This window comes from Halichoerus grypus, chromosome 14 (assembly GCF_964656455.1).
Source record: "Halichoerus grypus chromosome 14, mHalGry1.hap1.1, whole genome shotgun sequence".
Lineage (NCBI taxonomy): Eukaryota > Metazoa > Chordata > Mammalia > Carnivora > Phocidae > Halichoerus > Halichoerus grypus.
In genome coordinates, this window is record NC_135725.1 from 64,699,033 (window position 1) to 64,726,390 (window position 27,358).

Consider the following 27,358-nt stretch of genomic DNA (forward strand, 5'->3'; position numbering starts at 1 on the left):
GGGCATCAGGGCATCAGGCTCCGTGCTCAGCAGGGAGTCTGCTTGAAGGACTCTCTCTCCCTCTGCCCCTCCCCCCTGCTCGAGCTCCTGCTCTCATTCTCTCTCTCTCTCTCTAAAATAAATGAATAAATCTTCAAAAGAAAAGAAAAATCTTCAAAATACTGGTGTGTATGAAAGAACCTGGGTAGTTCTAACTACCTGTCTCCTATTCCCCTACCCCTCGGGTTGCTTCATCCCATAGGAATGAAGAGTGCCAGGCTGACCAGATCCTGGAAAGCTGGACAAAAGGCTCAGACTCTGAGGGGCAGGCAACCAGCCAGCATCTGCAAAGAGTGGACCAGTCCATTGCTTTGTGACCGCCTCAGCCATCTACTCCCCCACAAAATGAAGAACAGGGTCACTCAGCCTCCCAGGCAATTAATCCAGTTACCTACAAACTCAACCTTGTGCCTTTCTGAACATCCAGACATAAAATTTTGTGGCAAGTCAATATTTTTTCATCATTAAGAATCTGGACTCTGAAGTTAAATAGAACTTACTCTTAAATTCTGGCTCAGGGCTTCCTCACTGTGTTACTTTGGCCAAGTCCTCTAAGCTCTTTGAGCCTCAGTTTCCTCAGCAGTGAAAGGATAATAATAAGACGTAAACTACAACATTGTTGGAGGATTGGATTGAATGATGGTGAACAAAAAGGGTTATGCATAATGCCTGGCAAAAATTAATTACTGGATAAATAACAGTTGCTATCATCCCCTTCTCCTACATTCTCCAAATTCCCTTTTCCTTCTCAGTCACCAAAGAAGAGTCACTCTAAAACTTTTGCTCCCACAATACCCAACTTCATCATATCCCGTGTCCTTCATCCTGAATCTTCCCACCTCACTCCCACCCTCAAAAGCTTTCTTCATTTAATAGGCAGAAAAATTAAGCTGGATCCTGAGTTCATCTCAAAAGTGGCGTACCCACACCCAAGAAGAGTAACACTCCCCCCCAGAGGGTAGTGGGGAGCTTTAGATGAGGAAAGATTTTTTTCACCCCTTATGGTATCCAAAGTTTGAAAGTGTGACTTATCCCTTGAAAGAGATGAAGAGAGAGGTAGAAACAGGCCTGAGGAGATGGAAGAAAATGGCAATGTGATTTGTGGAAAGCATAAAGGGGCATGAAGGAGGAGAGTTGAATAAAGAGATGGCCATGCATTAAAGACTTAAATATGAGACAGAAAACCATTAAAATCCTAGAGGAGAACACAGGCGGTAACCCTTTTGACATCGGCCATAGCAACTTCTTACTGGACACCTCTCCTGAGGCAAGGGAGCCAAAAGCAAAAATAAACTATTGGGACTTCATCAAAATAAGGAGCTTCTGCACAGTGAAGGAAACAATCAACAAAATTCAAAGGCAGCCTGTGGAATGGGAGAAGCTATTTGCAAATGACATTTCTGATAAAGGGCTAGTATCCAAAATCTATAAAGAACTTATAAAACCCAATACCCAAAAAACCAATAACCCAGTTAAAAAATGGGCATAAGACATGAATAGACATTTTTCCAAAGAAGACATACAATTTAAAATTGAACATTAGTCATCCCTGTTCCTAAAAGTCCTTTGAGGGGTGCCTGGGTGGTTCAGTCATTGAGCGTCTGCCTTCAGCTCAGGTCATGATCCCAGGATCCTGGGATCGAGCCCCGCGTCAGGCTCCTTGCTCAGCGGGGAGCCTGCTTCTCCCTCTCCCACTCCACTGCTTGGGTTCTCTTTCTTGCTGTGTCTCTCTCTGTCAAATAAATAAATAAAATCTTTAAAAATAAGTAAATAAAGATAAATAAAAGTCCTTTGAAACACCCCCACACCCAGGCGGGCTGTTCCATTCACTGCTGGAGGCTCTACTTCTCTCCTCTGCCATGTCCCCTGCTCATTTCCTCCCTCTCAGGTTGTCCTTAGAAGTCTGACTTGTTTTTACTCAACCAGTAGGTTGAGGCAGTACCCCACCATGCACCTCCAGACCTTTGTATCTCCAAAAAATCAACGTTCTGGGCTGTCAGACGGAGCCCTATGCTCTGCTGGGACAAGCCACTCAGAAACCCTGAAACTTCTCCAACCCGCTCCACCTTCCTTCAGGGGTGTTTGGCATTACATCACAATTTTGGTTTCTCTTGTAAGCATATTCCAAGGTTGTGTGGTGAGGGCCACAAGGGAGGCAAGCCCCCTTGTGAGTTCAGAGGAGGGTCATCTCTTTCTCTGAGATGGTCAGGGAAGAATCCAAACGCAGACCTGCTGACCAGCAGTGAGAGGGTCGAGGTTTTCCAGCTCTGAGATCGAACTTCAGGTATGTGTTTTGGATGGAGGTGGGTGCCAGGCTGCAAGGAGGAGCAATCCCCCCATGGGCCTGTTTTCCCCGTGCCCTACTGCTCTGAATGTGGGAGTGGAACAGAACCAGAAAACACCAGAGAAGAGTGAACAAAGGACAAGTATTCCTTTGTACCCAGATGATGTAATTTCATTTTCTTGAGCTAGACATGACAAGGACAGACTGTGACCCTGTTAGTTAATCATGGCCTGGAAGAAAGGCAAGGGAAGATCTGCACAATTCTGACTTTAAATTATTTGTTCATAGACATTCACCCCCTTTAAAGGGGGTCTTAAAAATCAAGCCCACACTAGTGTGGTTTTTACATGTTTGCTTATAAAGTCAGGAACAGCATTGTTTTCATTAGGTATATATCAATGGTTTTTTATCTTGGCCAAGGAGGGTGTCTAGCCAAGCCTAGAACTACTTGGCTATTAACATATAGACTCTAAGTTTTGGGAATATAACTTTAACCAGGACCAACACCAGAAGACCAGGAAGATCTGAGCTTCACATTCAAGAAAGGCCTCAAATTCAGTTTTGACGTTATCACCAAATGAGTTATACACAAAATTATTGTTATATGTGTGTATTCAAAGCATTAACATGCTAAACGTATGCATGCAAATTAACTCTGGTTTTGCCATTTCTTCATTTTTAATATACTTACTGGAAGCTGAAAAATAGGGAAGTAGCTTGGATCTCCCATGGCCTCTGAGAGGCCCTGTCCCATGACTATCTTGATTATGTAGAGAGAGAGAGAGATCTTTGTTCTACAGCAAAGGAGTATAAACTTGGGCTTAAGTCCCTTAATTATTGGAAAGATCGCCTGAAAGAAACATCAGGAGAGGATCCCTGGAAGAATATGCAGTCCATCCAGTTTGATAATGTCAGAGGTAAAGAGAATGGGCACATTGCATACCCAGGCCTACACCTTTCCTGCTGGAACTGTTTTGGGTGAATAGCGCTAATGTGCTTTTGGTATGTTATGCTCTGACTTGCCTGGGGGCCATCACCAGAAATCAGTCTGTGCTACTCACTCTCAGGCCATTGTCCAATAATCCCCTCACAGCCTGTGCTCGGTATGAAGTGCACAGACAAAAATTCCTGCCTGACCTGAGAACTAAGAAGAGTTGTGCTTCTCCTGGACAGTCAGTTAATTTTATCTTCTAATGTTGTGAAACCACTTAACTGACCACGTTTCCATCTCTCATTGCCTGCTAGTTCATTCATATTTTTGATCTACTCATATCAAGTGTTGAACCATAGTGGTTAGTTAGTTCATTGTTATTAGTTTGGCTTGTTCTGTTTAGGTTTATCTTTGTTTTTTGGTGTTTTAATGTATGTTTGGTTTTATGTGTGTGTATGGGTGTGTGTTTTTACATTTTATTCATTAATCCAGATGTATTTTATTTTTGTGAATAGTTTGAAGCAGGAATTTAAATGTATTTTTCCCCAAATAGTGAAGCAGGAATTTAAATGTATTTTCCCCCAAATAGTAAAGTGTATGAGCCATGCATGTTCTTTTTTTTTTTTAAGGATTTTATTTATTTATTTGTCAGAGAGAGAGAGAGCACAAGCAGGGGGAGGAACAGAGGGAGAGGGAGAAGTAGGCTCCCTGCTGAGCAGGGAGCCCAACGTGGGACTCGATCCCAGGACCCCGGGGTCATGACCTGAGCTGAAGGCAGAAGCTTTCCCCACTAAGCCACCCAGGGGTTCCAACCATGCATCTTCTTAATGTTCTTCATGCATGTTCTTAAATGCAAATAACAGACTCAACTTGTCTTTGCTTGGGCTGCTATACCCAAATATGATAGACTGGGTCGTTTAAACAACAAACATTTATTTTCTCACAGTTCTGGAGGCTGGGAAGTCCAAGATCAAGGTGCTGGCAGATCCAGGGTGTGGTGAGGACATGTCTCCTGGTTTGCAGATGGCTGTCTTCTCATTGTATCCTCCCTCACCTGGAAGAGAGCAGAGAGAAAGGAAGCAAGCTCTCCCCTGTCTCTTCTTGTAAAGGCACTAATCTCATCCACAAAGGTTCCACCTTCCCAAAGGCCCCACCTCCTAATACCATTACGCTGGGGGTTAGGAATATGGATTTTGCGAGGACGCAAACATTCAGCCCATGACACTACTCCAACTTAAGCAGAGAGGGATTTGTTAAAGGATATTTGGTATCTCACAGACCTCTGTGAGGGCCAGAGAACTAGACTTGTAGGCTACAATACACAGCCAAGAACAAGACAGGCATGGTCAGCACATCTGACCACACCCCAGGATGGTTCTAACAAAAAAAACCCCAAAACTTAAAAAAAAAAAAAACAAAACTGACTCAGTGAGACACCTGCAGCTCTGACATGGCTGCTCCAAAAGAGCAAACGCTCTTGACACCACACGTCCCAGAAGAACAGTCTCTCCCGGAACATGCCTCCTCACGTGGCTCTTTTCCACATTGGGTGTCTTGGGGCAGAGTAGGGGGAATGTAGACCTAAGTCATATGCCCGATTTATGGATTCTCCTGGGAAAGCAGGACTTGTTTACAAAGTGAGAAAGGTCAGAGGGTGTTAAAAAATGTTGGACCGCCATGATGAAGAGTTCTGTTACCTTAATCTGGATACTATTTCTAAAAAAAATTCAGCATTCTTTTGAGGTACTGTTCATAATATACTTGATTAATACATATATGTAGGGAGGGGCACCTGGGTGGCTCAGTCGGTTAAGTGTCTGCCTTCAGCTAGGGTCATGATCCCTGGGTCTTGGGATCGAGCCCTGCATCAAGCCCCACATCGAGCACGTTGGGCTCCCTGCTCAGGGGAGAGTCTGCTTCTCCCTTTTTCTCTCCCTCTGCCGTTCCCCCTGCTCATGCTTGCTTTTTCTCTCTCAAATAAAGAAATAAAATCTTTTTAAAAAATACATATATGTATATGCATGCACAGCACACACATATTATGCTTTCTATTTTTCTATGAATGCATTTTACTTTTTCCTTGTAGTACTCAGTGCTGTTTAATTACTTTATTATACATGTAAATATCTAGATGACCTCCCCTACAATCTTCTTCAAAGATTTCTTGGTTCTTCTTATCTTCTAATTCTCCAAGTGAACCCTTTGAGGGTTTTGTGAAATTTTCAATTTGACATTCTGATCGAAATTATAGGAAATAATTGATGTGTTGTTAGAACTTAGCATCAACAAAGATGAAATGGCACCTCTATTTATTTTGTATTCACAAAATTATCATAGTTCTTGTGATAATTGGCTCTATGCATTTCTTGTTAAGTTTATGCTATGTTGCTGTGTTCAGTGAGATATTTTTCCTTTATATTTTTAACTTAACGATTGCTCTTAGAAAATCCGTTTCTTTCATTATAGAAAAGCTCTTTAGTAACTTACCTTCTTTTTGACATTCATAACTAGTTCTAATAGTTTTTCAGTTGACGTTCTTCCATTTTAAATATCCTACTCTAAGAGAAATGATATCTTGTACAAATAATAAAATACTGCCATAGTCCTTTTCAATAGCCTCTTATACATTGGTTAGAACTTACAGACAAGGCTAAAATTTTGTGCTAATAGTGGCCTTCTTTATTTCTAAATTATTTTTCATGGCAATCTACCAGTGTTTCATTGTTAAGCGTAATACTACTTTTTGGTGTGAGATACTCGTTTTTAGGAAATGGTCTGGCTTCGCACCAGAAGGAACGCTGAAGCACTAGCTTCCGTTGGGGCGAGGCAGCCGCGCGGGGGCCTGTAGGAGGGGCTGGCGGGGCGGGTGCGAGGAGGGGACCCTGCCCGAGCCGGGCAGCAGGTGCGGGCTCGGGCTGCAGGGACCTGTGGGACCCAGTAGGGAAGGTGGGGCCGAGGTGGGTGTGGCGGGGGGTCTCTGTCCCGGCAGGTCGCGCTCCTGCTGGGGGAGGGGCTGTCGCCGTGCCAGGCGGGGTGGGGGGCGCGCCGCAGCAGGGAAGGGGGAGCGAACGGCAGAGCCCAGGCCTTCTGCAGGGAGCGCGCTGCCCCTCTGCGCGTCCCCGATGCCTGCGGAAAGCAGGCCGGACGACCTGCAGAGGGCGCACGAGGAGGCGGTGGCCCCGGCGGAAGCAGAGCCTGCAGAGTTGGATGCCAGGGGCAGCAGCGCCAACACTTGCGGGGGCCGCAGTAAGCGGAGCCACCTGACGACTTAGTCTTGGCATCAAGCCCATAGGACCGTCCACGAGCAGGCAGTATCTATCTGAGCGAATCGCGCACATCCGTGCGAGAGCAGAGGAAGGGCAATCATATAAACCGTGCGTCGGCAGGCAGATAAAAATGTAGGTGAAAATACAGATATACATCATCCTGACTTCCAAAACAGATTGAACGTGTGCTTCAAGAATAAAGGAGAAAAGTCGTATTCCACCCCCCAAAAGGGAACAAAGGAAAAAGAGGGAAACAAAAATGGAAGAAGAGATAGTGCAAAATAAGGTGGTAGAAATAAATACAAAAACTCAATTGTGATAATTGTGAATAGATTAAGGTCTCCAATTAATAAATTTCCTATGCTGGATTTTTAAAAAAATCAGTATATGCTGTTTATAAGAGACACAGTTGAAATGTAGAGTCAGAAAGTTTAAAGTAAAAGACATTTTTTTTGTTCTAAATGTTTATATCACAATAGCAAAGAGACTGAAAATTGAGCTAAGCTACTCAAGTTGAAAGACAAAATAAACCCAAAGAAAAGATAAGAGTAGAAACAAATGAAACAAAATAGAGGTAGAAGTTGATTCTTTGAGAAGATGAATAAAATGGCAAACCCTTTGCCAAGACTGTTTACTTGTCTTCTTTTTTCCTTTATTAATGTTAAGAATGAAAGGAAGGGTATTAAAAAGGCAAGAAGGATCTCAAGAAACTTGTTACTGGGGCGCGTGGGTGGCTCAGTTGGTTAAGCATCTGCCTTCAGCTGGGTTCATGATCCAGCCTCAAGTCCAGCTCTCTGCTTAGTGAGAGCCTGCTTCTCCCTCTCCCTCTGCCTGCTGCTCTGTCTGCTTGTGTTCTCTCTCTCTCTCTCTGTGTCAAATAAATAAAATCTTAAAAAAAAAAACAAAAAAGAAAGAAACTTGTTACCTACATATCTGGAAACCTAGCTAAAATGAGCAATTACTGGAATAATGTAACTAACAAAAATGACTCAAGAAGAAAATAGAATAATCATTAAAGAAATAGAAGCCGAAGTTGATCTTACCACAAAGATAATTGTAAGGTCACACAATTTTATTGGTTTGTATGAACCATGGAACAAATGCTTCTGATTTGAGTCAGTACCATTCCGGAGTACAGAAAGAGCGGACACTACCCAACTTATTTATGAGACTTCCATAAACCTGCAGCCAAAACCTGACAAGATAGTATGAAAGAGGACAATTACAGCCAATCTCTTTAGTGAACATAGATGGAAAAGTTCTGAAGAAAATCTTAGCCAGTTGAATACAATAACTTGAACAAGTAACCATGACATGGGTTTATCTCAGGACTGCAAACTTAGTTTATCATGAGAAGATCAAATAATGTAAGTGGCTACATTATCAGATTAAACGGGAAAAATAATCATTTCTTAGAGGACGTTGTCAGACAAAACTCATGATTCAAGACTTATTATCGACAGAAGGAACTGCCCTTTAATAAAAGTATCTATGAAAAACCAATAGCAAGCATCATCGTTAATGGTGAAATACTGGAAAAATTTTGTTTAGGATAAGAAGTAAGACAAAGGTCCCTGGTATCACCACTTCTGTTCAGTATTGTCCTAGCCAGTGAATTAAGACAAGAATAAAAACTATAAAGTTTAGAAATGAAGAAACAAAACTGTTCATTATTTGTAGATGATAAGATTGTCTGCTTGGATGGAGTAATTATTAGAATTAATCATAGTTTAGGGGGGCCTGGATGGCTCAGTCATTAGGCATCTGCCTTCGGCTCAGGTCATGATCCCAGGGTCCTGGGATCGAGCCCCGCATTGGGCTCCCTGCTCTGCGGGAAGCCTACTTCTCCCTCTCCTACTGCCCCTGCTCGTGTTCCCTCTCTTGCTGTGTCTCTCTGTGAAATAAATAAATAAAATCTTAAAAAAAAAAAGGAATTAATCATAGTTTAGTAAGGTTGCAGGATACAAAATCGGTATTAAAGGGCAAATGTCTTTTCAAATACCATCAAAAAACAGAAAACATATCTTTTAAAAAGTAACTTTCCAAAAAAAGTAATTTTCAAGAGCATCAAACAACACAAATTACTTAGAAAAAAACCTAACAAATAGGTAAGATCTCTATGAAGGAAATTAGAAAACTATTTAAATTTTAAAATGAAAATATAATTAAAAGTTTAGTTCTTTACTTACTGTAGTCTCATCTCAAGTGTTTAGAGCCACCTGTGAACAGTGCTGCCTTAAAGTCTTAAGGTTACAGAAAACTAAGAAAGTTTTTTTTTTTAAGTTGGTTGCAGAGAAGTATGATACAGTGAATAATAAGACTTCCAAGTCTAAAAATATATCATATATAATTCTATTTAGATAGAATTCTGTGAGGGAAACGTAAAAGAATAATAAAAATGTTCCAAACCAGGGCGCCGGGGTGGCTCAGTTGTTAAGCATCTGCCTTCGGCTCAGGTCATGATCCCAGGGTCCTGGGATCGAGCGCCACGTCGGGCTCCCTGCTCAGCGGGGAGTCTGCTTCTCCCTCCCACTCTCCCTCTGTGCTCTCTCTCTCTCTCAAATAAATAAAATCTTTTTTAAAAAGGCAGCAGCTATGTGATGAGGATGAATAAATGAATATTAAAGTATTTTTAGAAATTTCTCATGATGCCAAATGTCAGCCAGATAACCTCCTATTTCCTCATCTCCTCATTTAAATATTTTGGCATCTCATAGATACCATTTAATTATACTCATGTACTTTTTCTTCATGTCTGATCCATGTCTATAGTAGCACTTCCTGAAGGTTCTTATAAAAACGCGTTACTGTTTATAAAATAGAATCTATCTTAAAAAAAAAAAGACCCCAAAACATACTTCCAGATTGCATAACCCAGAGAGAACATCTGGTTAATCCCCTCCGTAAGCTACTTGTGACTGCACGCACTTCACTCTGCTCTTGGTTAGTCTCCATTTTAATGTTCCACCACCTCAAACTTAAAGGGCCCCAAAGTGAACTCACATCCCCTCCACTATCAACCACGGACACAAGAACCACTAGCATTTATTTAGCCTTTAACACGAACCAAGCACGTTACATACCTCCTTCTACTAGTAGGTTATTTTCCTCATCCTCACCATTTTCCAGATGAGGAAGTGGAGAGCTTATGTAACTTGCCCAAGGTCATACTGAGCTGAGACATGACCCCAGCAGATATGACTCCCACGCCCTGGTGCTTAACCACTTCTTTCTATTCACGCTTTCTATGCTGACAAGATAATTCCTAAAACAACAGCTGTTGGAACGATTGGCAAAAGAACTGTTTTCCTTTACATCTTGGGCAAATCACTGTCTACAATCAATCCAGAACTCTGGTATCCTCTCAGATCACTCAGTCCCTATGATTCCTGCCATTGCTAACAAACACCCTAAAAATTAATGTGTTCAGCCAGATAGATTCTGCTCAGAGAAACTGTGGTCTTTTATCCCCTAGTGACCTCTTGTGGTTTGTGGACTGCCTGCTGGGGCATCCACTTCGGAGTATCCCTGTCTTGCTGCCTCCTGAATGTTTGTCCTTGGGCTACAGAGAAAAGGCCATAGGCAAACTGCCTGGCTCTGGGACCTTCGACTACTCAGTTCACCAGTATGAATGTCAGTTTTCTCATCTAGTAAAGGCAGGCACAGATATATGCCCCCAACAGAACTGTAAGAATTCAATGAAATATGGCATATGCAAGGGCCATATAAAATGCTAATTATAGTATGTGACAGAGATAAAAGAACAGAAGAGAAAGTAGAAAAAATAACTGAACATTGCAAGATAAGAATGTGGTTAAACAGTTTTTGTTTCTTACAGATGCTTCCATTCCTCCAAGTACCATCGCTGACAGCCGACTGTGTTCCAGTCAAGGGCTGTAGGGGAGGTGAAACTTGACCTCTCCCCTCGTAGGGTCTCCTCAGCTGGGCCTGAGAATTGAATCAACATAAAACAGGTTAACAGGAGAAAAGCAAACAGATTTTCACATGCAGATGGGAGGCCCCACAGGAAAATGAAGACCCAGAGAAGCAGTTAGAGATGAATGTCCGTACACTAATTGAGCAAAAGTAGTAAATTGTGGAAACATGAAAAGACAAAGCGTTGGGACAGTCAATGGTGGAGAAGTGACTGAGATGGAAGGGTTAGTTTAACAAGGTTGGTTTTTACAGATTTCTCTCAGCCTAGTCTCCCATCTCTGGTGATAAGAATTTTTCTTTCCTTCTGTTATAGGGGAGGCATCTTTCACACAGGACTTTCATCTCCTGCTTTCAGGAATAAAAAGGAAGGTCAGAGTGTCCTTTTTGCATCTGCTGTCTTTTAGGTTGGCTTAACACAAAATAATCTTGATGTCAAAGTGACATTTTTGGAGATGACATCTTCTGGTTTCCTTCGGGGCTCACACCTGCAGGGGAGAGATGGGCTGTAACAAATAATGCCCTGTGATAAGTATTGTAAGAGAGGTATGCTCATAGCAGTAAGGGAGTCTCCCACGCCTTTTCTGGAGAAGGGAAGTAAAATCCCAGGTAAGCGTATGGGGAGCACCTAGTGGGGAAGTGCAGGATTGTGCTCTGTCCTCTAGAGGGAGCTCGTGCTCTTTCTCTGAGATCTGAGGTGCTTGCTAGTTCTAGTCAGGGTAGAGATCGCTTCAATAGAACTGGGTTAAGATAAATGCTCGGGTGCCTCTTGGTCTTTTTAGATGTTTCCTATTGAATCGCTTCCCTCCTCTTCAAGCTGGTACCGTAGGAGGAGTCTGAGTCCTCCTCCCACTCGAAAAATTTGCTTCCTTCTCTTCAAAGATGAAGCAAGAACCAGAGTGAAGTCCCACCAGGCAGGAGGATGACTCATCTAGGCACAAGTCATATTTCCTAGCCCAACGTACGAGGATAGACGACATCAGGATTTGGGGATGATTTTCCCATAATAGTCGCTTGTGCACATGTACTCTAAGGGGGTGGCCTTTGCCAAGGTATTGAAAGGAGGTGTCAAGACAGGGTTCAAAAATTTGGGACCCCGACATACTTACCACTCACCACAACTAACAGATAATTTTGGATATTTCCATTTTATTATTTATTAATGTTTTCATTATCATTTCATGACTACATGATTTGTTGAGTCAGGTTCTCTTGAGAATTTGGCAAAAACGTGAATCAGAAATTTTCTAGAATGTATTTAATTGCAGCAACTATATTTTATAGGAAAATACGTCTCTAATTCCTAGATGGATTTCCTTCTTTTCATCATGTATATTTTTATAATCTGTCAATGTTTCCATTTGCATACTCTTACATAAGGAAGTCTAAAATAGTCTCTGATTGTCTCAGTGGAAAGTTAAGATGGAGTCTCTCAGTTTGTATGATATCTAAATGAAGGGAGATATGGACAATTTTTCTCACTTAATTTAAATTTGGTTTATTTCTTTTTTGACATATAAAAGCTGTACTTATTTAATGTATACCACTTGATGAGTTTAGAGATAAGTATACATTCATGAAACCACCACAATATATACCAGACATATTTATCACCTCCAAAAGTTTCCTCCCACCCTCTTTAATTATTATTACTTTTTGTATGTGATAACGTTTAACATAAGATCTTAGCAAAGGTTTAACAGAAGATTTTCTTTTTTCTTTTGTCTTTTTAAAGATTTTATTTATTTGACAGAGAGAGAGAGCACAAGCAGGGGGAGCAATAGAGGGAGAGGGAGAAGCAGGCTCCCCGCTGAGCAAGGAGCCCGATGCAGGACTCAATCCCAAGACCCTGGGATCATGACCTGAACCGAAGGCAGCTGCTTAACCAGCTGAGCCACCCAGGCACCCCAAGGTTTAACAGAAGATTTAACCTAAGATCTTATCAAGTTTTAAAGTGTACCATTGGTATAAGCTCACTGCTAACTGAAACTTTACCATTTGATTAATACTTTTCTGTTTCCCCCTCCAGCAACCCCCAGATGCTAGAAGTCACCATTCTACTCGCTGTTCAATGAGTTTGACTATTTTAGATTCCTTATATAAATGGTATCATGTAGTGTTTGTCTGTGTTTAGCTTATTTTACTTCCTCTCCGTTCATCCATGTTTTCAAAATTGGCAAGACTTCCTTCTTTTTTTAAGGCTAATATTCCATCGTATGTGTACAACACATTTTCTGTGTCCATTCATCTGTTGATGGACATTTAGATTGCTTCCATGACTTGGCTATTGTAAAGAATGCTGCAATGGCTGCAGGAGTGCAGATATTTCTTTTAGATTCTGATCTCAATTCTTCGGATGTATACCCAGAAATGAAATTGCTGCATCATACGGTGGTTCTATCTTTAATTTTTTGATGAACCTCTGTACTGTTTTCCATAGTGGCTGCACCAATTTACATTCCCACCAACAGTGCATGAGGGTTCCCTTTTCTCCACATCCTTGCCACCATTTGTGATCTCTTGTCTTTTTTTTTTTTTTAAGATTTTATTTATTTATTCATGAGAGACACACAGAGAGAGAGGGAGAGGCAGAGGGAGAAGCAGGCTTCCTGCAGAGCAGGGAGCCTGATGCGGGACTCGATCCCAGGACCCCAGGACCATGACCTGAGCCAAAGGCAGATGCTTAACCATCTGAGCCACCCAGGCGCCCCTCTTGTCTTTTTGATAATAGCCATTTAATAGGTGTGAGGTGATATCCTATTGTGGTTTTGATTTGCATTTCCATGATGATTTGTGACCCAATTTGCATAAATGAAACCAATTCACATTTTTAAAAGATAAGATGGGTTCTGGGTACAACCCTAGCATCAGGGCTTCTACAGATTCCAGGCAAAGAGGAAACTTATACTAAGTATGAAGTTTGGGGTTTTAATGTGCTGCTTCTTCATTGAGAGACTGTGCCTGAGACTAGCCACAGTGCTGAGACCACACAGGGGCACCTTGAGCTTACAAAGGCGGGCCCTATGCATCCTTCCCGACAGCCTTGGGACTACTTGCTACAAAGACTATCGTACTTTCTAATATTTTTGAAGTTGGAGTGAATCTCATAAGAAGTGTAATTTTATTGCTTTTGCTTTTATCCTCCATAAAAAGCTGTTAAAAGCTTGAGATATGGCATGTCTTTTATACTTGAGGGCATCTTCAAATCAAAGGGATAGTATACGTAATTCATTTATAGAACTTTAGATTCATAAAATGTTATAACTAAGTGGGCGTTAAAGATCAGATGATCCAGCAAATTTTAAAGGCTTTTTCCATTGTTTCTTAAATCTGGGCTTTTTTGAAATAAGTCTTTAGAGAAGTTCTAAAGAAACCAACAGATCAAAGCACAGTGAGGTGATAGATAACCCACCACATTCACCCTCCTCTCTGCTGACCTACACTCTTGAAAAGAGCTTTTCAAGAGCGGTTTGAAACTTAATGAAAAGATGCAAGCCACCTCTTCATCTTTGTCTGGTGCAAAAACCACTATGTGAGTCTTTTCTAAGTAACAATTTTATGGAGATATAATTGACATAATAAAACTGCACATTAGTAAAGTGTAACATCTGACGTTTTGACACGTATACACCCATGAAACCATCACTGCAATCAAGATATTGAATCAAGATATTGAATATTCTTCATGTACCTTTATAAACCCTTCCTCCCTACCTCATCCCATCTCATCTTCAAGCTTCCTGTCCCTATAGGGATTAGTTTTTATCTTCTAGAGTTTTACACAAATGACCTCATACAATACATGCTTTTGTGTGTGTTTGCTCTGGCTTCTTTCACTCAGCGTAATTATTTTGAGATTCACCCATATTCAAGCTTTTCGTTGCTGACTAGTATTCCATTAGACGGATGTCCTTCTGTGTTTACCTGCTTGCTGCAGATAGACATTTGAGTGGTTTTCAGTTTTTAACTGAAATTATAAATAAAGCTCTATAAATATCCATGTACAAGTCTTCATGGAGACATATGTTTTCATTGTTCTTGGGATAAATACCTAGGAGTGGAATGGCCGGAGCTGATCAAATGGTAGGTGTATGTTGAACTTTTCAAGAAACCACCTACTGGTTTCTCAACGTGGCTGTCCCATCTTATGTTCCCACCAGCTGTGTATGAGAGTCTAGCTGCTCCACATCCTCACCCACGCTTGGTATGGTCATTAAAAAAATTTTTTTTTAGCCATGTAGTGCATGTGTGGGGGTATCTCATTGTGGTTTTAATTTGTATTTGCCTAATGACTAATAACTTCGAGCATCTTTTCATGTGCTTATTTGCCATCTTCTGGGTGGAGTGTCTGTATGTTACTTGTCTTTTAGCTTCTTCAGTTTTTTTTTTCCTTGTAAAGTTTCTGCAGTTATGAGAATGCTTTGAGGCATTTTGCTCTCTATTTTTCTATTCTAAAATTTTATTGACAGAACTATTAGATAAACAGCACAATTAGTTGGAAACCGAAGAAGATCGATGTTAACCAACAGCTATCTAAATAGGTTGGTACTTATGGCATAGACAAAGACTCTTTACACTTACTCAGGCTAGCAGAAATGAAGGTGAATGGGGGAAATAATGGCATATAATTGGGAGAGAGTGGGAGGGGTTGAGAGAAAGAAGCCAGGCAGGGAAATATTAACTCTGCCCCATCCAAAGTCTTTCCTCTCACAGTGCCTCTATCATGGCCAAACTTTCAGTCTTTTTTCCCCAAGTTACTTTTTTTTCATTATGATTATGGAAGAACTTTTTGTTATTTTCATAGCAAACATGTAAAGGAGATGGGGACCTTAGCTCAGTGGCAGAATCTAGCTGCAGGCTATTCCTTGTGGTAAGGCTCCCAAGAACGTTCATAGTGGGCCACTTGATCAGAAACCCATGTATAGGCAAAAGAAAGCATATCCATGGGACGCCTGGGTGGCTCAGTCAGTTAAGCATCTGCCTTCAACTCAGGTCATGATCTCAGGGTCCTGGGATCGAGTCCTGCATCGGGCTCCCTGCTCAGCAGGGAACCCGCTTCTCCCTCTGCTTGCTGCTCCCCCTGCTTGTGTGCTTTCTCTCTCTGACAAATAAATAAATAAAATCTTAAAAAAATTAGAAAGTGTATCCACATACCAGTGTTAATGTGTAGTAAGTTTTGTATTTTTTTTTAAAAAAAGGACTTTGTACAAAAATGCAGTAATAAGCCTACAGTTTGCACTTATCTCTAACAAACAGGTGTAGTAGAGCGAGGACAGTGGCCTAGACTGGAGTTCTGGAGACAGTCTGTCATGGAGTGGAATGGGTGTGACCCCGTGTAAAGGACCAAAGGGTTTGGGCAAAGGGGAGAAAGAAGATGGCATTCAAGAGGAAGAAGGGTAAAGAGCTAGGCATGGAAGAGGGGAAGAGGAGATGGGGAATCCCCAGCCAGCTCCCCTCCCTTTTCCACATTGGCCTGTAGGGGAGGGGAGGGAGCGTCTCTGCTCCCTCTGCTGCTCCCACACCTTCTGTCCACCCTTCTCACCAGCTGCTTCTGGAGGGAGGAGGGATTGCTCACACTCTGAAAGCACAGGGACGTTACCAACACCGTTCTACGAGAGGGTGGACCGTCCCAGCTGAAATTCCCTCTTCTGCAAACAGTCCCTTTACTACAGTGCACTGGGTTGGGGCCTGGCCGTTCACCATTCTACCTAAGTGCCTCAGCACCAATTGCATCTGGTCTATTCCAGACCTTTCCATCACCCCCGAGTGACAGGCCTAAACAGCATAATCTAATTTGGCTTAACCAAGATGTCTGCCCTGGCAGACAATTGGGTGCTTACTTATCAGTTAATAAAAAGGTATTTCGTTTTCCATGTAGTTATTATTCTCACGTGCACATCCCTTAATTAGGAATCCCTGAAGTTGTCTGAGTGCTAGGATTTCAGCCACTAAACTGAAACGCTCACCCTCCCATAGTTAATCTTAAACAAGGTCCCAGTCCAAAGGGAGCCCCCAAAAAAGAGGTAAAAATGGTGTCCAAGATAGAAGGACCGCAGCTAGGGTCGAAGTGCCAGAGGTTCCAGAGGTAAATAGAAAGTGGTAACAGGCCTCCTTTGAGCTTCCTCTCTGGGTGGAGACAGAACTATGATTCATCGATCCGCCCCCCTCTTCCATCCCTCCAGCCATCCACTCATTAACACACTTTGGAGTTCCAGGTACTGGGCTGTGACTTAATGATACAGTAGTGAACACGTCAGACACTGTCTGAAGGAGGATTAGAAACAAAGGGGTGTATGCCGATTTGTCATGAAAAAGAGAGAGAGAGATGGCGCAGGATTATGTCCCCATTCTTGGACTATGTCGAAACTCCTGGGGCGCCTGGGTGGCTCAGTTGTTAAACGTCTGCCTCTGGCTCAGGTCATGATCCCAGGGTCCTGGGATGGAGCCCCGCATCGGGCTCCCTGCTCAGCAAGGAGTCTGCTTCTCCCTCTCCCTCTGCTTGCTGCTCTCCCTGCTTGTGCTCTTTCTCTCTCTGCCAAATAAATAAATAAAATCTTAAAAAAAGAAAGAAAGAAGCTCCTAACAAAGAAAAAATGATGGATTAAACCCTGACAATGGAGCTTACTCATGAGAAAGTTTCTGGGACTCTGGACATAAGCAGTACTGATTTGAGGATCAGGTGACAAAACAGAGCACAGAACTGGAGAGAGAGGGGCGCCTGGGTAGCTCAGTCAGTTAAAAGTTCGACTCTTGATTTCGGTTCAGGTTGTGATCTCAGGTCCTGAGATTGAGCCCCGCATAGGGCTCCGTGCTGAGTGGGGAGTCTGCTTGAGATCCTCTCTCCCTGTGCCTCTGCCCCTCCCCCTGCTTGCACTCTCTCTCTCTCCCTTTCTCTAAATTAATACATAAATAAATTTAAAAAATCTTAAAAAACAAAAATGGAGAGGGTCATTGTTTCCACTTTTTCCCAGAACCCAGCACTGACCTGTAAAGTAGGTATTACTACTGTTCACCAAATACTGTTTCACTACTGTTCTTCTCCTCTTTCATATATATGGAGGACCTCTCTGTACTTTTCAGCCCTCTTGCAGTTCAATGAGGCCACGGCTCTGGCCATTTGCAGTCTGACGCAAAGAGCTGTTGAGTAACGAGCAAGTCTTTTCTTTATCTTTCTTTAAGCCTGCTTGGTTGACCAAGGAGTTTTCCTGCTCCTGATGGGGCAGCTACATGATGGTGAAACCTCTCTCAGCCTCAATTCTTGAGTTGCTACATGGAAAATAGTTGTCCTAAAGGGTTGCCCAGATCTTTATTGGATTTTATGGCAGTGAGAAATAAACCTTTGTTGCTGAGACTTTAGCATTTGTTCTTGTTGTGCCAAAGTCTGGCTTAGCCTCCAGGACTGATAGTTCGGTAAGCATTAAAAAATAGTAACCCTGGCACAGACTACCATAGCAGGGAAAGGAGAGGCCCTTTAGAGTTACTTTGCAGGCAGTGTGGGGCCAGAATAGGAGAGGAAAGACAAGATAGATGCTGTGTGGTAATTGTGGATAGCAAATTGCTATGTGACACATACATGTAAGGTACCTTTTTGGAGGTTCTCAAGAAATATTTGAGTGAGGATTTTAGGGGGTGGGGAAGAGTGTGTCAACAAAGGAAACTGCATTATTTAATGTTAACATGACTTCATTTGCACTCACAGGCTGGTGAGACTAGGTGTCACTAGTATTAATTGACTGAATTGGGGGGATATCTTTTGTTGGGGAGAGCTTGCAATTCTAGAACTGATTGTGCAGGAAAAATATTAAGTCTTGACTACTTCCTCCAGAAACAGGTCCGTCACTGTTCACATTTTGACCATGAGCAATCCACATCCATCTTTCTGGCTAACAAAAGCCCCATTCTATTTGGGTGATGGGTAGAGAGCCCTTGAGGTCAAGAAAGATAAGCCCCCACCTAAGCTAAAATGGAGGGATTTGGGATTGGGTTTATCCAAATTCCTTTTGCCTGGGACTGGTCAAAGAGAGGGCCTGGCCCATATCTGGCCAATGAAACAAAAGGAGAGGTCTCAGGGAGACGTCCTGAAATTGTTCTTCCTGGAAAAGAAACATAGAACTTCACAAGGAGAAAGTTTTTTTTCTACCCCAGTCTCTTCCATCTTTGAATGTAGCCCTGTGAGGATGTAGTATTCGAAGCTGCAGTAGCCAATGAGCGAAAGATGGCGGACAAGAAGGAGAGACAGAACCTGGGTCCTGAATGACACCATTGCATTACTGAGCCTGCCTTCTCCAGACTCAAACATCATTATTGCCTGAGGCCCTGGGAGACTGGATTCTGTTATTTGCAGCTAAATGCATCCTTATGCTACAACCATCTCCTGCACTGAAACCAACCTGCAAAATTTGCAACGCACCTTCCTGATGTATGAGATGTAATTTTGAATTTTAATGTGTGTCTCTGCCTTAGTGTGAGGATTCATATTTAAGCGTGACTGTAGGGGTTAATTTGGCTAAGTTTTCTTCCTCTGGTGTTAACTGATAAAATGAAAGATAATGTGATTCTAATCTCTTCAAAGCTTTTTCTGTTTCAGATATGGGAGTGTGTTTCTGCAGAGTGGGGTGTTTCAGCTAATAGTGCAGTGAAATTAAAAAAAATCATGACAAGGAAAAAATAGTTTTTTTCTTGTTTTTTCTTTTTATTGTACCTATATGACAAGACGGATGTTAGCTGAACCTATCATGGTAATCATTTCATAATATATGTAAATCAAACCAGCATGCTGTATGCCTTAAACTTATGCAGTGATATATGTCGATTATTTCTCAGTAAAACTGGGAAAACATTTTAAAATGAGAAAACAACTTGAGTCATCTGAATGAATATTGCTAATGTGATTTAGGCATTTTTTAAGATGGAGATAAAACACTATATTTAGATTTACATATGATTACTTTGCTTGATGTAATTCCTTGCAGAATAATACATGAACTATGATTATGAATGTGATAGACACCATTATTTTTTTTAATAACTTTTAAAATTTAGATGATTTTTCCTCTTCTTGTTCAAAAGGAGAGCACTCCACGTGTAGATTCCAGGGACCCTGCCTCCTTTATCATAAACTCCATTGCAGGAGGAGCTAGATGGAAGCCAACCTTCATTTGGTGAACCCTAGCTGGCTATGGATTCTGGATATATTAGGGCTGGCAAAGTATGGTTGAGAAGGACAAGAGGAATTGCCCAAACATGGTGCTCGAAAGAAATCTACACAGACTAGTTGACTTGTGTTTCTGAAGTATGGGCCTCTAGGGGCGCCTGGGTGGCTCAGTCGGTTAAGCGTCTGTCTGCCTTCAGCTCAGGTCATGATCCTCGGGTCCTGGGATCGAGCCCCACATCGGGCTCCCTGCTCAGCGGGGGGTCTGCTTCTCCCTCTGCTGCTTCTCCCTCTGCTGCTCCCCCTGTTTGGGCTCTCTGTCAAGTAAATAAATAAAATCTTTAAAAAAATAAAATAAAATATGGGCTGCTAACTGTACAAGCAACCAGGTCTTGGAGTAACAGCAATGCCAGAGCTTACATCTTTTTCTGGATAAAACCAAATGGGGTGCCATATATTCTTTGTCTAAAGTGTTGCCAGTGTATGAGTTTTGCAGAGGACTCAACTTTTGCGGAGAATTCCCATTTAAACAAAGCCATGCTACGGGGCGCCTGGGTGGCTCAGTCGTTAAAGGTCTGCCTTCGGCTCAGGTCATGGTCCCAGGGTCCTGGGATCGAGCCCCACATCGGGCTCCCTGCTCCTCCCTCTCCCACTCCCCCTGCTTGTGTTCCCTCTCTCGCTGTGTCTCTCTCTCTGTCAAATAAATAAATAAAATCTTTAAAAAAAAAATAAACAAAGCCATGCTAACAGAACAGAAAATAACCCAAAAGTCATGTATCAGAAAAACGATCCTCAGGGCGCCTGGGTGGCTCAGTTGGTTAAGCGACTGCCTTCGGCTCAGGTCATGATCCTGGAGTCCTTGGATCGAGTCCCACATCGGGCTCCCTGCTTGGCAGGGAGCCTGCTTCTCCCTCTGACCCTCCCCCCTCTCATGTGCTCTCTCTCTCTCTCTCTCATTCTCTCTGTCTCAAATAAATAAATAAAATCTTTAAAAAAAAAAAAAAGAAAAAAAGAAAGAAAAACGATCCTCTAAGAGTGGCCTGTTCCTCACGTCTCGTCTCTGGGAAGCTTTACGTCTCTATTCTTGGTTTGTGTTAAATCATATAATGTTTTGCCAAAGACCACTCCTACCACCCAGAGCCACTCACCCCTATAACCTGAGTTCACCGGTACAGTGTGGGGATTGTTCTGTCACTCTCTTTCCAGCCTCTTGGCCTAAAAGTCCTAGAAGAGGCCATGGACCCACCATGCGTGGTGTTCATATCTAGATGATTCCCACTGGCAGCACCAGGAAGATTGCAGCCCGAAGGGAAAATCCCAGCCTTCGCCTGACAGTAACACACAGGACCCTCCCCGCCCCCACAACTCCCAATGCACACACTAGAAATAAAACCATAACAACCCAAAACAGCAGCTGTGTGGTTGGTGTCAAAAGTTCCTTTTCGTGCTTGTCATTCCCTCTGCCTGGAATGCATGTAAAAAGCTTTTCAGTGGAGTCAGAATTGTACATCATAACCAACTCTCACTACCTGGACTCTACTCTGTCTCTCCTAAATTTTCCTCCCTAGTCCCTTTTTTCTTCTACTAGTATTTCTCTTTTCCATAGGCAGTTCCACTGTGGACCCCTCTACCCTTTCTACCCTTCTTTTTCTTTTCTTCCCTTCCTTCCTGCTTGCCTTTCTTTCCTTCCTTCCTTCCTCTTTCATTCACTCATTTCCTATTATGTGTCAGGTATTGTTCCAGGGCATACAGCATAAATAAAAAGGAAGAGTCCAGATATTGGGAAGTTTATATCCTGTGGGGGGAGAAGAAGGGGGAAATATCCCAAGATAATAAGGGAATTTCAGTCATGACAAGAGCTTTGAAGAGAATCAAACTGGGTAAGTGATAGATGGGCCTGGGGGTCGGGAAGGGGGACGACTGCTTTAGAGAGGATGGGAAGTCTATTGGGAAGGATTAAAATTAAGTTGAGGCCTAGATTATAGGAAAGATTCAGCCACAGGAAAAGTGTTCCAGATAGAGAGGATGGCCACACAAAGGCCTTGCAGTAAGAATCAGTGCAGCAAGTCTAAGCAAGTGAACGCAAGCTGGCATGGTTAGAGCCTGGAGAACAAGGATGGGAGTGGTAATAAGACATAAGTCAGACAGTTTGCAGGGGCAAGATTCCACCTGGCCTGGAAGGGAATGTAGGGGGGCTGAATTTTATTCTAAATGCAGTAGGAAGCCAGGTCCTAGCAAAGTAATGAACTATTTATCTAGAACACTGACTATTCATTATTTAGTTCCTATGCATTCTCCATAGGCTGGTCCTATAAAGATTTCATGACAGTGGGACACACAGGAAGAATTTATTACAGGGGCGCCTGGCTGGCTCAGTGGACCATATGACTCTTGATCTTGGGGTTGTGAGTTTGAGCCCCATGTTGGGTGTAGAGAGTACTTAAAAATAAAATCTTAAAAAAAAAAGGAATTTATTACATATGGAGTTTGGGACACACAGAAACAGGTGACAAATGCGAGATCCTCTGCTTCACTCTACATCTTTGTCTTCCTCTTCCATCTCTCAGACATCTTAAAGCTACCCCATTCCTACATACTTACACCATCTGTTCCGTGTTTCTTTTGCATAAATTCATCATTTGGCTTTGGATTTTCATCTGCTTTTACCCCAGATTATTAGTAGAGCTGCCTCTTTTGAATCAGTTCATTCACTCACATTTCTGTGTAGGGCATTAGGGAAAAAAATCAAGAAAATCTGTTAAGTTCTAAGCCAAAAATCCCCATTCTTAAGAGTGATGACTCACGACAATGCTACAACCCAAGTCCTGGAGAGAGCTGGAAGCCACAGCACATTTCCACTGCAGTTCTAATACATTAAGTACTTTTTAATTACATTATCGATCATCTTTGACATAGCCCCCAAAGGTTTTCCAAATAAAATCCAACCTAAAAACAAAAACAAAACCCGTGCCAGTTAATGAGCATTTCTCAGCAAATTCACTGTAGTTGGGATAAAAATATCCAAGTGGTTCATGTGACTTAAAATTAGCCAACTTCATATTGTGTACTACTGTAACTCACAATGTTTCATAGGGTATATAAAAATCCCACAGCAATCAACTCCAGTTAGAATGCCTCTCTACCCAAATTTAAGTTACCAACTAAATAAGTTCTACCAAATAAGGAGTGTATCCAAGGTAAATTAGATTAATCCTATCATCATATTAATCCGATTTGTATTCTCCAGTTGCACGGTTGCATTCTCACCCTTTTTTCTTTAAACAACAATAAAAAGGAATGCACAATTCAAATGTTTCCACTTAAGAAATACAACAAAATCAGTTATGAATTTTTAAGCCAACAGCCCATAATTGTGAATGGCTACCTTGGGACTCCAAAATGGGGTGTGTGTGTGTGTGTGTGTGTGTAGTTTTGATACTATTCACATTAGAAAAGTCCATCCACAGAAATGAGAGAGAGGGGCGCCTGGGTGGCTCAGTCGTTGAGCGTCTGCCTTCGGCTCAGGTCATGGTCCCAGGGTCCTGGGATCGAGCCCCGCATCGGGCTCCCTGCTCTGCGGGGAGCCTGCTTCTCCCTCTCCCACTCCCCCTGCTTGTGTTCCCTCTCTCACTGTGTCTCCCTCTGTCAAATAAATAAATAAAATCTTAAAAAAAAAAAAGGAATGAGAGAGAATGACAAAAGTCTTCTCAGGATGCCTCAGTGGAACAGGTGTTCTAATTTGAACTGATATGTCTATGCAAATATACCCAGTCGCAATAGGGAACTTCTTAGGCCTGACAATTATTTAAACCCTGAAGGGTGAGCAGGTTCTGTTAGAGACCTTCACCCTCCTGGTGACCTATGTCCTTTAGTTCTCCTCTAGCCCCCTTGCTTAGGATTAAACGAGACTTCAGCTTTGGTGTAAAGCTGCCAGCTGTCCTAACCAAGGACAGCACACAAAAACTGGACTCTAGGAATGAGGGACAAAAGGGACGGAGATCTAGAAGAGGGTGAGGATAAGACAGCAGAACTGAGCTTGCCTCTGCAGAAAATGTCCAAAGACAGTAGGCTCTAGTTAAGATCGATGGGGGAAGGCATCTTAGTGGATACGTAGGAAATTAGACAAGGCAAAGATGGCTTTAGCCGTCCAGAATGAAGGAGTCAAGGGAGGAGATATCTGCATGCGGTAGACAACTGAATCCGAAAGAGCAGAAATATCAACCAGCAATGATTCCCTATCTTCTGCTTAGCTAGCTTAGATGTAACTTTCCTGTTGCTGGGCAAAAAACATTCCCGAGGAGATCCGATCGTTAATGCAACAGACTCTAATTTAGAGTTGCAGGCCAGGGGTGCTTCTGTCCCCGAACATGGGATGAGCCAGGGATGGGGAGAGGATGAATGAAGCAGTGGAATCTGAACATCCTGACAAGTCATCCAGAAGCTCTGCTCACTCTGGACATTACTGAGCGACACATGACGTCTCACGAGAACAACACAACACACACGTAGACCTGTTGGTTCCCCAAGACCTACAGGACAATGAGTTTCTACCATGGGAGCTTACAGAGACATTGTTCCGCCCAGGTTACAATCAGGTTCTACAAAAGAGATGCTGACGGCATGGATATTTAGAAAATGAATGTGCTTAAGAGAAAAGTGCCGGAGCTGGAAGTCCGCTGCTGTCCAGCTGAGCGACCCTGGGGAAGCGGTTTCACCTCCCTTGGCCTCAGTTTGTCCATCTGCAAAGCATGGTGTGGAACTCCCAGGTCCTGTCTCAGTGCTCTCCAGGGGGTCTCCGGATGGAAGCTCACTGGAAATTTCAAAAGCAAATGAAGCCGTGGCGCTGAAACGACCCGTCAACGCTTGACCTCCGATGTCCACATCCATCTTCACGAGGGGACTTACTGGCCTCTGGCTTGGTAAGTATCGTCAGGGGACATTTAAGTGTAACTTTGGAGGAGAGCAGTTTTCAGACGCAGGTCTTGGAATAAGCTCAAGACCAGTCTCAGATCATTTCCAGTTCGAACGAACCATTACTTTTGTCTTGGCTGGAGGCAGCGCCAGGTGAAAGCTGAGCTACATCTCCTTCACAAATCACAACGACAAGCCAGCCTTTATTCTAGGAGTTTGGTCCAGAATGGCTACCCCCCGGGTGGGAGCCCTAGGGCCCTACTACACACTTGAAGCAGTATCACTAATATCTTTATCCAAAATACACTTGAGTGTTATACGCTCATTACAGGAGAGAAAAGAACTAGCATTTGCCAAGTGCCTTCCATGGGCTAAGTGAGCACTTGCTGGGTGTTTTACATACGTTCTGTCACTTGATCCTCAAGGCAACTTTCAAAGGTAGGTATGGCCATCCCCATTTTACACGTGAAGAAACAGAGACTCAGAGTGGTCATGACTTGCCCAAGTGCACATCACTAGGACATGGCAGAGATCTGAAATAAAAACTCAGGCCCTTCCGACTTCACAGTCTACGCTTTTGCTTCTCTAACATCATGATAACCAGAAGGAAAAAAATAATGAGGTTGAACGGTTAGCAAGCAAAGTTAGGGAAAAGGATATGCTCTTAGTAAAGAGCTCACCCAGTTTACATCATCCTTCAAAGTCCAATTTTCAAAGAATCAGAATATGATAGAAACGTTCAATATGAAATCACTACTGAACATAAGCAGTCTGACCTTGATGATCCAGAAGGCGCTTCCAGATCTTGCTGTGCCTTAAAGTTCTCACAACAATACTGACCATCAGTACACTACAGATGCATGGGAAAGAAACACCACGTAACAGAAGCAAGATCACCTGCCGCCAAGTCGTCAGGCCCTGCCAACGGCTTTTACCGGCTTTTACTACACCAGGTCAAAAAACAAATGGAACCCGCCAATATGGTCCTGCCTCTTTGGACATATGTTCTAGACATACATCCATTCTCATGCCCAGTGAGAAAGAAATCCCTTCGAAAGGATCTCACCTTTCACCAAATCCTACCCTTAAAATCCTAAAACGGTCATTATCTTTGTGCACAATATTTCTGGCAGTCACAAGCTCGATCACAAAGCAGAGCTGACGACGATTGCAGAACACAACTGGTATTTAAATGCCCCCTGGGCGGGCGGGTCAGACTCCATGAGGCAGCGTGGCTGTGTGGAGGGAGAGGGGTCCCGCCTCGGGGCGAACATCCACTCCTGCCAGAGTTACGAAATCCAAGGTTCTTGACGTGTACGTTCTCAGCTGTCTCAGTGCCTAGATCCCTAACAACATGAAACAATGAAATAACTGCAAGCAACCATGTCGAAATAAAGAACTCGGTATCGGAATCACCGAGAAGCGGCCAAGTTCAGAAAGGCATTTCTTGGCACTCTAGAGCAGACTGGGATGAAAGTTGTACCGGAGGCTGGAGAAGAGCCCGATGTGCTTCACGAGGTTGGGCTCCACCACGTAGGCCCGCTCCCCCTTGGCCCTCAACAGTGAGTAGAGTGCCATGTCCTTGCCGAAGCCCTTGTGGCAGTACACCTGAGACAGGTAGGTGAGGGTCCGGCGGGCCGCAGGGGCAGGGAAGAGCATGGCGGGGGTGCAACACTGAGAGGCAGGGACCACGCTGTACAGGGAAGGACTCAGCCGCCGCAGTTCCAGGAAATAGTGCCGGCCCACCAGTTCCACCAGACCCATGCTATACAGGGAGAAGAAGAGCATGACGGGCCAGCTGAACCCTGGACGGCTAGCAAACCGCATGTAGAGCCAGGTTAGCAAGGGCCCCAGCAACATGCCCACGCCGACCCACTCCAGGATCCGCATGGGCTCTGGGTTGATGTAGTGCTGGAGCCTCTCGGGATGATAGAGCTTCAGATAAAGGGCATCTCTGAGGTGCGGCTCGGAGAAGCGAGCCCGCAGAAGGTGCTCCAAGACTGGGAAGATCTGCTCTTCCGGGACGGCGTCGTCTTCCACCATCAGGACATAGTCTGGGTTGTAGGTCTGCAGGGAGGACTCCAGGCAATAGACATAGTCCTGCTTCTCTTTCTCAAACGAGTTGGTCGAAGGGTCATCACCATAATCATCCTCAGTGCCCTCATAGCGGTTGGCCACCGGGACATACTTCGACAGCAGCTTGGCATCGAAGTGGCTCACGCTACGTTCCACATTGCATAGGAAGAGCTGGTGCCCCTCGCACTGGGGGCCGCATTGTTGCAGAAGCCGGTGAAACTGGGACACCACCTGCAAGACATAGTGGAAGCCAGGCTGCCTGTCGACAGTGATGATGGTGATGACCAGCCAGGGGCGGGGGGTGGCCTGCCAGACGATGGGCACCGAGCCATTGGCAGACGGCAGCTCCTCAAAGTAGTGGAGGGCAGCTTCGCCCTCTTTCAAACTTTGCTGCAGGAACTCTTGACTCATTTGGTTCAGGTGCCAATGGCGCAAATAGAAGTAAGAGTGCAGGAGGCGGTGACAGGCTAGGGGGGCCAGCAAGCCGAACGTCACCACCGTTAAGATCAAGAGCTGGACAGCGGTGCTGCCCCAGGAGAGCCGCCTCAGCCTCCGGAGGAGCATGGCAGCGGGAGGGGCTGATGTGCTCATGAGGTCAACTTCTGGTCAGGTCTGGTCCCAAGAACAAACCATCCTGGAATGCAGGCCCGAATCTGCACAAGTCAAACCTAGAGAGAGACAAGTACAGAATGGTAAGAGGCCTTAAAGAACAAAGAAACAAAAAAACAATCCAGAGACAGGATGCAGCACATATCAACCCAGGGAGT

General features: G+C 43.5%; 1 protein-coding gene across 7 annotated transcripts in view; it reads right to left on the reverse strand.

Moving 5' to 3' along the window:
• Positions 1-10,409: 10,409 nt before the first annotated feature.
• Positions 10,410-27,358, reverse strand: part of PGAP4 (post-GPI attachment to proteins GalNAc transferase 4) — a 32,709-nt gene continuing 15,760 nt past the window's right edge. For 6 of the 7 annotated variants that reach the window (XM_036065896.2, XM_036065899.2, XM_036065894.2 and 3 more), the window contains exon 2: positions 21,497-27,259. In XM_036065896.2, coding sequence (XP_035921789.1) covers positions 25,971-27,182 — 1,212 coding nt within the window. In that variant the 5' untranslated portion in view covers positions 27,183-27,259 and the 3' untranslated portion in view covers positions 21,497-25,970. Of the gene's footprint in view, positions 10,469-21,496; positions 27,260-27,358 lie in introns of those variants that run through there. The other variant, XR_013443780.1, reaches the window with a different exon arrangement.